Source organism: Lutra lutra, chromosome 1, assembly GCF_902655055.1.
Source record: "Lutra lutra chromosome 1, mLutLut1.2, whole genome shotgun sequence".
Lineage (NCBI taxonomy): Eukaryota > Metazoa > Chordata > Mammalia > Carnivora > Mustelidae > Lutra > Lutra lutra.
Window position 1 is genome coordinate 211,600,346 of NC_062278.1, and position 12,367 is coordinate 211,612,712.

At 51.6% G+C, this 12,367-nt stretch overlaps 2 protein-coding genes across 7 annotated transcripts in view; one reads left to right on the plus strand and one right to left on the minus strand.

The window, feature by feature from the left end:
- Nucleotides 1-12,367, minus strand: part of LOC125083162 (ultra-long-chain fatty acid omega-hydroxylase) — a 59,378-nt gene that overhangs the window by 45,077 nt on the left and 1,934 nt on the right. For 2 of the 5 annotated variants that reach the window (XM_047699213.1, XM_047699195.1), the window contains exon 2: nt 2,757-2,888. The exons of the other annotated variants lie outside the window; for them this stretch is intronic. The gene's annotated coding sequence lies outside the window, so the exon portion shown is untranslated. The remainder of the gene's footprint in view (nt 1-2,756; nt 2,889-12,367) is intronic. 5 annotated transcript variants of the gene reach the window in all.
- PGLYRP2 (peptidoglycan recognition protein 2) lies at nt 5,111-11,245 on the plus strand. Of its 2 annotated transcripts, none has more exons than XM_047699245.1 (6): nt 5,111-5,137; nt 5,801-5,924; nt 7,063-8,190; nt 9,005-9,215; nt 9,792-10,089; nt 11,136-11,245. In XM_047699245.1, exons 2-6 carry the CDS (start codon nt 5,861-5,863, stop codon nt 11,223-11,225), a joined length of 1,791 nt encoding a protein of 596 aa, XP_047555201.1. In that variant the 5' UTR covers nt 5,111-5,137; nt 5,801-5,860; the 3' UTR covers nt 11,226-11,245. The 2 variants fall into 2 exon arrangements, with proteins under 2 accessions (XP_047555201.1, XP_047555212.1); XM_047699256.1 differs by lacking the exon at nt 5,111-5,137 and adding an exon at nt 5,442-5,489.

Genomic DNA, 12,367 nt, shown 5'->3' on the forward strand with positions numbered 1-12,367 from the left:
AGAGAGAATAAATCATTCCAATATCACTCTGTTGTAGCTGCTAATGTGTTAACAGGTCTAGGTGATGATCACCAATGGCAGAGAATGTCACAGAAGAGAGACAGGGGGTGGCAGTTATGGAAGAAATAAGACGGCTCGTGAGTTGACACGTGTCAGTTGGATGATGGGTACCTATAGGGATTCATTATATAATTCTCTCTACTTTTGAATATGTTTGAAATTTTCTGTTCCGAAAATAATGGTTAAAGCCCTTTGCGCTGTGTCATTCTCTCGAAGCAGGGTGACAACAGCTAGGAGCCATCATTTCTCAGTAAATATTCCCCAGGGTGTACCAACATCTGGCCCCATTTACCCCACACTCATTCTTGGCCTCTAGCATAGCGCCGAAGGCTGAACTCACGATTTCACTATAATATGTCCTGTCCTCAGTTACAAAACTCCCTCCTCTCCAGTTTCAGTGCCAGGTGTTGAGAGATTAAATCTCACCTCTATTCTAAGATGTGACTGAACTCAACTTCTGCCCTCCAGGGACGGCGGAATCTACCCGGCTGGAGGCTGTGGGGTCGTTGGTCCACACTAGCAACTTTGCTTTCCCTTTGGCAAATTGGGTTTGACCAATTCTGGGGCTGGCCTGCCTGGCTTCAGTGATCTGGCTGTGGTTCTAGACTGGCTGAAAGCCCAGCTGGCTGCTGTGGGGGTCAAGGCCATCAGGGAAGCCTTGGCTTGGACAAGTGCCCCAGATGCAGAAATAATTCATGCCTGTGAGTCCAGACTCATAGAGGAAGAAGGACTCGGGCCATCATGGATTATCCTGTGCCCTGGACCTCTGCTGGAGAGGCTGGGCCAGTGGAGGGAGTGGGGGCAGAAACAACTCTACTCATTGCATGCTTTCCACATGCAAGGATGGTCCTCAGCACGTAGGACCACCTCATTTAGCTCCCAAAATAACCCTATGAGGTTGGTTCTATTCTCCCACTTTAGAGATAGACAAAATGAGACTTAGAGATTAAACCACTTGCTCCAGCTAGTAAACAGCAGAGTGAGAATTTGAACTTGGGTTAACTGGCTCAGGAGGAATCAGCAAACTTTATTAAAAGTCCACATATAGGGGCACCTGGGTGGCTCAGTGGGTTAAAGCCTCTGCCTTCAGTTGGGTCCTGTTCCCAGGGTCCTGGGATGGAGCCCCGCATCGGGCTCTCTGCTCAGTGGGGAGCCTGCTTCCCTTCCTCTCTCTTTGCCTGCCTCTCTGCCTGCTTGTGATCTCTGTCTGTCAAATAACAAATAAAATCTTTTTTAAAAATTTTTTTAAATTAAAAATAAAAGTCCACATATATCTGACGGAAATGAAATCATCACTGCAAAGAGCTATCTGCGCCCCCATATTCACTGCAGCATGGTTCACAATTGCCAAGACACGGAAACGGTCGGAGAGTCCTTCAGTGAATGCACAGATTTTTTAAGAGGTGGCATATATATATATATATATATATATATATATATATTTCAGCCATAAGAAAAAAGAAGGAAATCCTGCAACTTAATGGCAGTGAAGAGGTTATCCTAAGGGAAATAAGCCAGACAAGGCAAAGACTGTGTGATCTCACTTATGTGTAGAATCTAAAAAAACAAATAAAGTGACCTCATAGAAGAAGAAGTAGAATAGTAGCTACCAGGCGTTGAGGATGGGGAAATGGGCAGATGCTGGTCAAAGGGTACGAACTTCAAGATATACAATAAACAAGGTCTGAGGATCTAACGTACTGCATGGCGATTCCAGTTAACAGTACTGTGCTGTACACTTGAAAGTTGCTAAGAGTAAATTTTAAAAGTTCTCACCACAAAAACAAACAAACAAAAAAAAAGATAACTATGTGAGGTGATGGGATGTGTTAACTAACCTTATTGTGGTAAACATTTTGCAATTTACATGTATTAAATCATCGTGTTGCGCACCTTTAACTTTACACAGTGTTACATGTCAACTATATCTCCATAAAGCTGGGGGAGGGGGAAGCCGTGTAGCAAATATTTCAGTTTTGTAGGCCAGATGGTTTCTGCCACTAAAATTCAACTCTGCCATTACAGCATGAGGACAGTCATAGACAATATGTAAATGAATGAGGAGGACGTGTTCCTATCATTTGTTTACATGAATTTGTTTATTTATATAAATAAATTGTGGCACATCCATACAATGGAATATTATTCGGCCATAAAAAGAGAATGACTCAGGGATGCCTGGGTGGCTCAGTTGGTTAAGCGTCTGCCCTCGGCTCAGGTCATAATCTCAGGGCCCTAGAATCGAGTCCAACATCAGGGCTCCCTGCTTGGCTGGGAGCCTGCTTCTCTCTTTGCCTGCTGCATCTCCTGCTTGTGCTCTCTCTCTTTCTCTCTGGCAAATAAATAAATAAATAAAATCATTTTTTTTTAAAAGAATGAGGGGCGCCTGGGTGGCTCAGTGGGTTAAAGCCTCTGCCTTCGGCTCAGGTCATGATCTCAGGGTCCTGGGATTGAGCCCCACATCAGGCTCTCTGCTCAGCGGGGGGCCTGCTTCCTCCTCTCTCTCTCTGCCTGCCTCTCTGCCTACTTGTGATCTCTCTCTCTGTCAAATAAATAAATAAAATCTTTTTAAAATTAAATTAAATTAAATTAAAAAAGAAAGATTCATGATAAGAAGCGCTGATTCACACCATGACCCAGATGAACCTCAGAAACATTATCTTGAGCGAAAAAAACAGCCAGACACCAAAACTCACATAGTATCTGATCCCATGTGTGTGAAACGTCCAGAACAGGCAGAAAGCAGGTCCGTGGTTCCCAGAAGCTGGGGGATAGTGACAGTGACTGCGAGTGGGTACGGGGTCTTATTTCAGGGTGATAGAAATGTTCTGGAACAAGAGAGAGATGATGACTGCACAACATTCTGAATGTACTAAATGCCATAGAATTATAAACTTTTAAGTGGTTCCTTTTATATTAGGTGAATTTCACCTTGAAAAAGTCCCAAAAGCAAAAAAAATACATCGTCTACAAAACAGACGGCCAGCCCATAGGCTGTCATTTGCAGACTCCTGCCCTACATCCTTTAACAAAACCCAGAGCTGAATAAAAAACTACAGACATATAAATAAAATCGTGGCTTTAAGCCCCGCCCACTGCAGTTTTTATTATTAATAATTATTATTATCAGGGTCTTCATGATTATGCTTCTGCTACCAAAGTGAACATTATTAACTCTGATGTTGGCCCCAAGCCCAGTCTTGCCTCAAGTTCCTCTTCCTCTGGCCTCTGTCCATGATCCCACCTTCACTTTGGATCCAGGGCCCAGGACTCTGTCTGTCTGTCTGTGTCAATGCTACCTCCATTAGAGCTGTGCCTAGGCCCCAGATAATGACTTTTCTCTTGAGTATAGTGTCTGTCTACAGCCTGGAGGGGCCTTGACCTACCCTGGCAGGTGGTCCTCATGAGGTGTAAGGGAAGCAGGGGTGGGGACTGGTGATTCATCATGGGAATCCCAGCCTTTCTGCTAACTCCCAGGCCCAGCCCAGACCAGGCACTTTGGTGTGTGGGTGCGTGCGTGTGTGTGTGTGTGTGTGTGTGTGTGTGTGTGCACATGTTTTACAGCCTAATCCCCAATTGACCCCACATCCTCAATCAGGCCTTTTGTGCACTCAGCAATCCCTCCCTGACACCCACCTGGTACCTGGCCTGTGCCAGGTACTTCTGGGCACCCTAAGAGGAATCAGCATCTCCCAGTTTGGGGGAGATAAAACTGGACATAGAAACTCCTAGCCCTGCGTGGATGGGTCTGAGTCAAAGCGAGGCTCCTCAGGCTAGAGAGCCAGGATGGGTAAAGGGCAGAACCAGGAGTAATCCAGGAAGCTTCCTGCAGGAAGGGTCCACCCCAGGACACAAATCCCAGACTCTAAGGGAAATGCTGGCCGGCCATGACATACCCCTGGCTTGAAATCTACCCAGCCTCTGCCACGAATTCCAAGGTTCAAAATGGAATCAAGGCTCTCCGGATGACTAGCCCAGGAGTTCTTGGGTGTGAAAGTCTGCAAACACTTCTACGTGTGAATTACCCTGACCCTGACCCAGTCACAGGATAGTGGAAACATATTTTGCCCTTGGAGCACTCCCCAGGTTTCAGCTATGTGTTCTTGAGCAAGTTACTTAACCTCCCTGAGCTCATCTTCCTGCTGGGTAAAATGAGCATAAATCGATGGTAATACAAAGCCAGAAGGGTCCTCTGGGGCTGCAATCAGTGGGAGCCGCAGAGGGACACTTCCTGGGTCCATAATGCCAAGGCAAGGTCATTCCCAGTCCAGGTGGACACTAGATGGGGATCTCCTCAGCCACCCCTCCACATTCTGGGGGCACTAGGGTAAAGCAAGCAAGGCACAAAGACAGGATCACAATTCCTGATGTTAACTTTTCCCTCTGGCCCCAATACGCCTCAGGACAGGGCTGTTTCCGATCCTCTCTTTCTCCAAAAAGTTGATATTTTGTTTATAGTGGATTTTTTGCATTCACTTTGGTCTTTTGAAATATCGCATTAAAATATAACTTGATCAAAGATTTTCAGCACGACCTTAAATTTTGAACCCTAGGCAAATGCCTCCCTTCCTCACTCCATCCTCCCACCAGATGGACACATAGTCCAGGCAGAGCCCACCTCCCTTCCCCATTTCCCCTGTCCCCAAATCCTTGGAAACTGGAATTCAGAGATTCCCTTGGAATCCCCTGGAGCGTGGCCTCCGTTCCCTCCCTCCCCAGCACCTACTTCCTGAGTCCCCACTGTGGATGCTTGGTCCCCAGAGAAAGGACACTCTATAGCTTTGAAAACACCCCACCCCCTACCCCCTGGGGAATCCCAGACCTGGCTGAGCCTGGGCATTCCCGGGCCTGCCCAGGGCCCGCCCCATACTGAGTCCCCAGCCTGGTGGGTCTCCTGGAAACTCCCAAAGCTGGTTTCGGGGTGGGAGGCCCACAGTGAAGCAATTCACACCACAGCCCTAACCACTTGGAGCCCATCCCACCTGAGTCTGGAATAAAGGGGAGGCAGGTTCATTTCTGCAGGACTCACAGACCTGCTTTGCAGGGGAAAGAGGAGGACCCCTCACTGTCAACCCAGGTGAGCCCAGAAGCCAGCTTCCAGGACAAAGCCAGGGTCCTGAATCCTCCGGCCCAATCCCTGCTTTCAGCTTCCTCTGGTTGCTTGGGACCAGGACCTGGAACTGGTGAGAGGTAACAGCTCCTGATCCCAGGGGCTCAGAGCAGGCCTCAACAAACAATCTCCAGGCCCTGCACCCATCCTCTGCCTGAGCCTGAGGTGCTGACAGAAAAGAAGGCAGGAGGCGGTACCAACCCCAGGCCTCTCCTTCTCTCTCCTCCCCCAGCACAGCCAGTCTTACCAGTTTGGCGGGCACCTAAGAGTCCCCTCTGCTGGCCAGCTGCAGCTCCAGAACAATAATTGCAGGAAGCGGGTAAGGTTTGCAGGACTGGCCTCAGTCTACCTCTCTTGGGAAGGTGCAGGGTTTGTTGGACTCTAAACTACTTGGCCTCCAGGCCCCTCCTGGGATGGGCCTGGCCTCCTGACCTTTGACCTCAGCCTGGGAGGGACAGAATAGGATGGGGGAGCCCCTGAGGTTCAGATGACCTTGACCTAGGGCACTCTATCACCATGCTCCCACTATCCCCCGCCCACAACTCCGCAAGCGGCAGCCGTGTCATTCACCGCTGGACTTTGACAGTGGCCAAAGGCTCCACTCAGTTCTCTATGCCCATTCCCTTCCAGTTCTGCCAAGGTCTCTGCTGAGGTCAACTGGATTTGTCCCTCAGAATCTGGAACCCCACAATGGTGGCCCAGGATATCCTCTGGATCCTGCTCGGATTGTTGCTGCGGCTGGAACCAGGGACAGGTAGGTCAGGAAGCAGAGACCCCGGGGCCAGGACCCAGATCTGTAAGAGTGTACTACTGCCCCCTCTGTGTCCATCCCTGTACAGGGTGAGGCTAGAGACCCAGGAGGCCCCCATCTCAAGGAATCTCCAATCTCCAAATGCTCCCTGTAGGGTCAGGACAGGAGCTGAGGGAAGGACTTGGAGCCAGAAGAGCAAAAATCAGTAGAATTTCCTCAAAGTTTCCTAACTTTAGAAAGTTTGTTTATTTCACAAACATAGATTCCTTAAACATAGATTTAGGACAGGAAGAAGGGGAAAAATGTTTACTTGATGGAGAAACAGGAAAGGGCATTTTAGGCAAAGAGAAGAACAAAGCTATAGAGGAGTCATAGAGTGGACCATCTGGAGAAGAACCTGGATTCTGAACAGTGTAAGGAATAAGCTACCTGGGTTCAAATCCTGCCTCTGCCACTTTCTAGCTGTGTGACCCTAGGCAGATGATTCAGCCTCTCTGTTCTCATTAGGGTCATTGTGAAGATTAGATGGATTAAGTTATATAACTCACCTAGAATGGTGCTTGGCACATAGCAAATGTTTAATAAATGTTAGCTATCATCCAGCATCTCACCCAGCTCTGAGGCCAGTATTCTTGGGTTCTGGGTTCAGCCACTGACATTTCCATCACTGGGCACCTGTCCACTCTCTCCTCCCTCATCAGCCTTAGGGATACTTTCCCCTCTAAAATCTCCCAAACTCCAATCCATCAAGAAAAACTGCCCATTTCCTCCTCAAAACACCTGGGAACTCTTCCCATTTTTGTGCATCCCATTGGCTTCGGCCATCTTCATCACTTACCCCCACACTGTCCCTCCTTCCCTACTCTAGCTTCCCCCGAATCTGTTCTTCACATTAGAATACCAGCCAGGCCATGTCTCTCTCCTGCTCATGACCTGCCATAGCTCCCCAGTGCTCACTGATCGTTTAAGCTCCTTAACCGGTAATCTGTGCCTCAGTGTCCTCATCTACACAAGGACAGTGGTGGAAGTCACAGGGTTGTCCAATGAAGAGCTGGGGGCACTGAGAAAAATGTGGACGCAGCAGGGGGTGGGGAACAGAGGGTGCTGGGTCACTGGGCTAATGTTGTTCCTCCTCCTGCAGCCACACTGCCCCTGCTCATGGACTCTGTCATCCAGGCCCTGGCTGAGCTCGAGCAGAAGGTACCAGCCACCATTGCCAGCCACACTGCTTCTGCATTGCTACTGTTTGCCCAAGACTCTGGCCCCCACGATGTCCTCCATCGCTTCCTGCTGGAGCGGTGGAACATCAAGGACACCGGGCTGGATCCCCAGCAACTGAGCCCAGAGTTTCAGGACCTGACCAAGGATGTGGCCCAACATGGTATCCAGGGCAGGCAGGAATACGGAGTGGTGCTGGCACCCGATGGCTCTACAGTAGCTGTAGAGCCTCTTCTGGCAGGGCTGGAGGCAGGGCTACAAGGGAACAGAGTTGTCAGCCTGCCCTTGGACAGCACAGCCGCTCCTCTGGATACTGAAGGTGCCTTTCCAGACACTGGAACCGTGGTTCCGGATATAAGAGCCGCATCCCCAAGATTCAGGGATGCCTCCCCAGATGGCACCTCTACAGATGTTGGAGCTCTGCCTCCAAATAATAGAGCCACGGATCTAGATGTCAAACCCACCTCTCCAGGTGTTAGGTCTAGCTCCCCAGATGTCCCAGTCACTTCTCCAGATGTCCAAACCTCCTCGCCAGGTGCCAAAGCCAAGTCCCCGACCACTGTGGACAGCCTCCTGGTGGTCACCCTGGCCAGAGACCTGGGTCTGGCCTTCCTCCAGGGCCCCCAGACCTGGAACCATTCAGGCCTAGGGACCGAGGGCTGCTGGGACCAGCTCTCTGCCCCCCGTACCTTCACACTCTTAGACTCTGGGGCATCGCCAGTCACCATGGCTTTCCTCAATGGGGCCCTGGATGGGGCCCTCCTTGGAGATTATCTAAGCCGAACCCCTGAGCCTCAGCCACCTCTCAGCCACCTGTTGAGCCAATACTATGGAGCTGGAGTGGCTGGAGATTCAGGACTTCGCAGCAACTTCCGACGGCAGAACGCAGCTGCTCTGACCTCAGCCCCCACCTTGACACAGCAGATATGGGGGGCCCTCATCCTGCTACAGAGGCTGGAGCCAACACACCCTCAGCTGCAGGGCATGAGCCAAGAACAGCTGGCAGAGGTAGCCACCAATGCTACCAAGGAATTCACTGAGGCCTTCCTGGGTGAGAAGGGCCCCCAGCCCCTGGGACCTCCCCCCTCACAGATACACTCTTAGCCTCGTGTGGTCAAGGAGATCCACAACTGGAGGATTCCAGAGAGGGAAATGGGGGTTCAAGCTGGGGAGCCATGGCAGCTGCACAGGTAAGGAGAGGCCAGATTTGGGTCTTAAAGGATGAATAAAAGTTCATCCAAAAAAAAAAAGAAGAAGAAGAAGAGTTTGGGAAGGTAGGGGGCATTACAGAAGGTGGGCTCAGGACTCACAAAGGCACAGAGGTTCAAATGGAAGTTCAGCCATAACTCCTGTGCACCATTAGGGAAGTTGCTTCACTTCTCTGAACCTCACCTTCTTCAGTGAAGCCTGGGAAAATAATTGCTTCCTCTTGGACGTGCTGGGTGGTTTAAGAGAGATGAAGCAGGGAAAGCAAGTAACACACAATTAGAGTCCCATAAGACATGGAGGCTGAGATTCCTCTTTTTTCACTGTGGCTGTCCCTCCCTAGAACTCAGAGCAGAGTCAGCTGGAGAGGTTGGGTCCTGGATTGTAAGTAAAGGGCCTTAAAATAAGAGCTAAAATTCTTGGGGTTCATCCTCAAGGTGATGGGAAGCATAGCAGATATTCCAATAGGACTGAAATGCTGTTAAATTCAGTGACGTTAAAGCCCCGTGGAGGCCAGTGTGTGGTGCAAGACGAAAATGTCCTCAAATCTGGAGGAACTCTGGAGGGATGGTCCATATGTGTGCTCTAACGGGCGTGCAGGCAGGCGGCAGGCAGAGAAACGCTGGCTGACCCCAGCCCTCGGACTCCCTTCTCTGCAGGGTGCCCGGCCATCCACCCACGTTGCCGCTGGGGCGCCGCCCCCTATAGGGGTAGCCCCAGGCCGCTGCAGCTGCCCCTCAGGTTCTTGTATGTACATCACACATACGTGCCCGCGCCACCCTGCACGGATTTCGCGCACTGCGCCGCCGACATGCGCTCTATGCAGCGCTTCCACCAAGATACTCGGGGTTGGGACGACATCGGCTACAGGTAAACTGAGGCCCCGGGCTCGATATCCTTTTAGGGTGGAGCCTGGGTGGGTGGAGCCTGGTCGGGGGCGGGGCTTGGGCCGGAGCCAACGGGGCGAGACGGAGGAGGAGCCTTGGCGGTGGGTGTGGCCAAATGGAGGCGGCGTGGCCTTGACTCTAGTCCCGGCTTTAGCCCTGGGATTCTTGGGTCTGGGATAGCAACTAGGAAAGGAGGCAGGACCTGAGGAAGGAGCAAGACTTGTGTTAAGAGCCGGGTCTGGGACGGAGCATCGATGGAATATGACCTAAGACAGAAAAGGTCTCTGAACTGGGCAGGAGCTATACTTGAGACTGTGTGGAGGGGCTGGGTAGAAAGGGGATTGGCCAATGCTGACGGTCGGATCCAGAAAAACCGGAGAGCTTCTGCAGTGGCACTGTGGGAGTGGGAAGAGGATGCACGGGGCAGAGCCAGAGCGACCAGGCGGGACTTGGGTCGGAAGTGGCCCTTGGCTCAGGGGCAGAACTGGGGTAGGGGCCCAGATGAAAGGCGGGGCCTCGCTCACGCGGCACGGTGCCTGCTTCCCACTCCCGTCTACAGTTTCGTGATCGGCTCAGACGGCTACGTGTACGAGGGCCGCGGCTGGCACTGGGTGGGCGCGCACACGTTGGGCCACAACACTCGCGGCTTCGGCGTGGCCTTCGTGGGCAACTACACAGCTGAGCTGCCTGCGAAGGCTGCGCTTCACACCGTGCAGGACCTGCTCCCTGGCTGCGCAGTGCGCGCTGGCCTCCTGCGGCCCGACTACGCGCTGCTGGGCCACCGCCAGCTGGTGCGCACTGACTGCCCTGGGGACGCGCTCTTCAGCCTGCTGCGCACCTGGCCGCGCTTCGCGGCGGTGAGTAAGGGACCCCGCCTATGGCCCATCTTGCCGCGCAAGTTCAGAATTCAGCCCTGACCCCTGTCTGCCTGCCCAACCTCGACAGACCCCTGACCCCTTACTGTGACCCCCAGGCCCACACAGCCTCAGCCAGGTTCCTGGCCCCCCTTGCAGTCCCTCTATTCAGGCAACCTAGACCCAGACTTCAGTCGTTCTACTTGCAACAGCCCCTACCCACCGTCCTCCGCCTGTACAGCTTCGGCTCAGCCCTGACCCAGCCAGCTTGTCCTTTACCTAGCCCCAACACCTCTGCCCTCCCAACCAAAGCATGGACCCTGACCCTACAGTACCCCTTCTGCCTACACAGCCTCACCCAGCCTAACCAACCTTGGCCTCGCTCTTGTCCCCTAGCCAAAGGGCCCTCTATCCACACAACATTTAGACTGTAACCCTCTATGGAAAACCCCTTTGCCTGTGCAACCTTTGTCCAGTCCCTAACCCTTTGCTACAGTCCTTTGCCCCATCTCAGCCTGAGGATGCTTACTCAGCCCCAGCCTCCCTGAACCCCAATGACAGCTCTTATGACAGAGCAATCTATGTCCAGTCAGCATAACCTTGGCCTCATGATCCCACCCAGCCCCTGACCCCGATCACCAAAACATCGCTATATTCCCACCTGTACAATCTCATGTTACCTGCCCACTCCCTGTCTCACCTGTATACTGGCCAGCAATCAGCAACGTACCCACCCCCTCACGTTGGGTTCCCTGTCCTCTTCCCTATCCATTGTCCCATGGTGACATGGGCAGGCCCCCACTCCCCAAGCCTCACACTCCCCTGTCCTTTCTTCTTTATTTTTTTTAAGATTTTATTGATTTATTTGACAGGAAGAGTGAGAGAGCATAAGCAGGGGGAGGAATAGAGGGAGAAGGAGAAGCAGGCTCCCCACTGAGCAGGGAGCCCAATGCAGGGGTCCATCCCAGGACCCTGGGATCATGACCTGAGCTAAAGGGAGACACCTAACCATCTGAGCCACCCATGCTCCCCTCCCCTGTCTTTTCTAGAATGTGAAATCAAGAATGGCCAGGAGGGCCTCCAGGAGATCCAGAAAGGAGCCACCTCCAACAAACATGCCAGCCACAGACCTCCAATAAAGAGACAGTGAAAAGAAAGTCTGTATCTATACATCATCTGTGTTTGCACATGTTGTCTTTTTTTTTAAGATTTTATTTGTTAATTTGAGAGAGAGAATGAGTGGCAGGGAGGGGCAGAGGGAGAGGGAGAAGCAGACTCCTGTCTGAACAGGAAGCCCGATGTGCGACTCAGTCCCAGGACCCTGAGATGATGACCTGAGCCGAAGCAGACACTTAACGACTGAGCCACCCAGGTGCCGTGCACACATTGTCTTAACTTGTATTTGCCTAGAAGCAGACCAGAGACAAGAATTTCAGTGCAAGTAGTTTGTTTGGGGGGTGAGGGTGATCCCAGGATGTATCAGTTGGGGAATGAGGAGGAGGTAGGGAAGGGAAGGCAGCTGGGAAAGGGTACTTTATCAAGTAAGTTGGCACTGAGGGGACATGGAGCTCAATCCCTCTGGGGACCTCTGGGGGACAATAAGACACACACCTCAGAGTCATACTGATTCAAGGGAGCTGGAGTATTAATCCCCCAACCCTCGTCATCATTTGGTTAAGGGCTGATCTCCAGGAGGTATTAATTCTCCAGCACTTTGGGGCTGCGGACTGTATGGGTAGAGTAGACTCCCTCATCAGAGAAAGACCTCCAGCAAAAATGCAGTGAGGTGGAAGTGGATCAGTATTCAGTGAAGTGAGAAAGACTCAGGGATACATCGGAACATGGGGAAACTCTACGTGTGGGCAGTGAATGGATTGAGAACAGCATGAAGGAGGCGGGCATATCTAAGGTGTGTGCATCTATGTGAACATGTCCAGCTCCAAGAAAAAAGGTCTTTGGCCCTCATGGAAGGCCCTACTCCTTGGGACAGTTTATAGAATTTGTAAGGCATGAGGCAAAATGAAAATGCAGGGCCCCTTGTTCAAAAAGCAGGAACTTCAAGAACAACAGCAAAGCATGAAATCAAACTCAGTGTGGTACCTGTCTAAGCATGTGGGTCCTCGATGACTGCCCAGACCACATGCCCATGAAAGTGGTCCTACCCACCCTGTCCTGTGAATTCTGGTCACCCTTGCCTTTGCACAAACTGTTCCTTCTATCTTGTATGCTCATCCCATGGTCAACTCCTTATGATTTGTGCCACAAGTGTCACCTCTTCAGG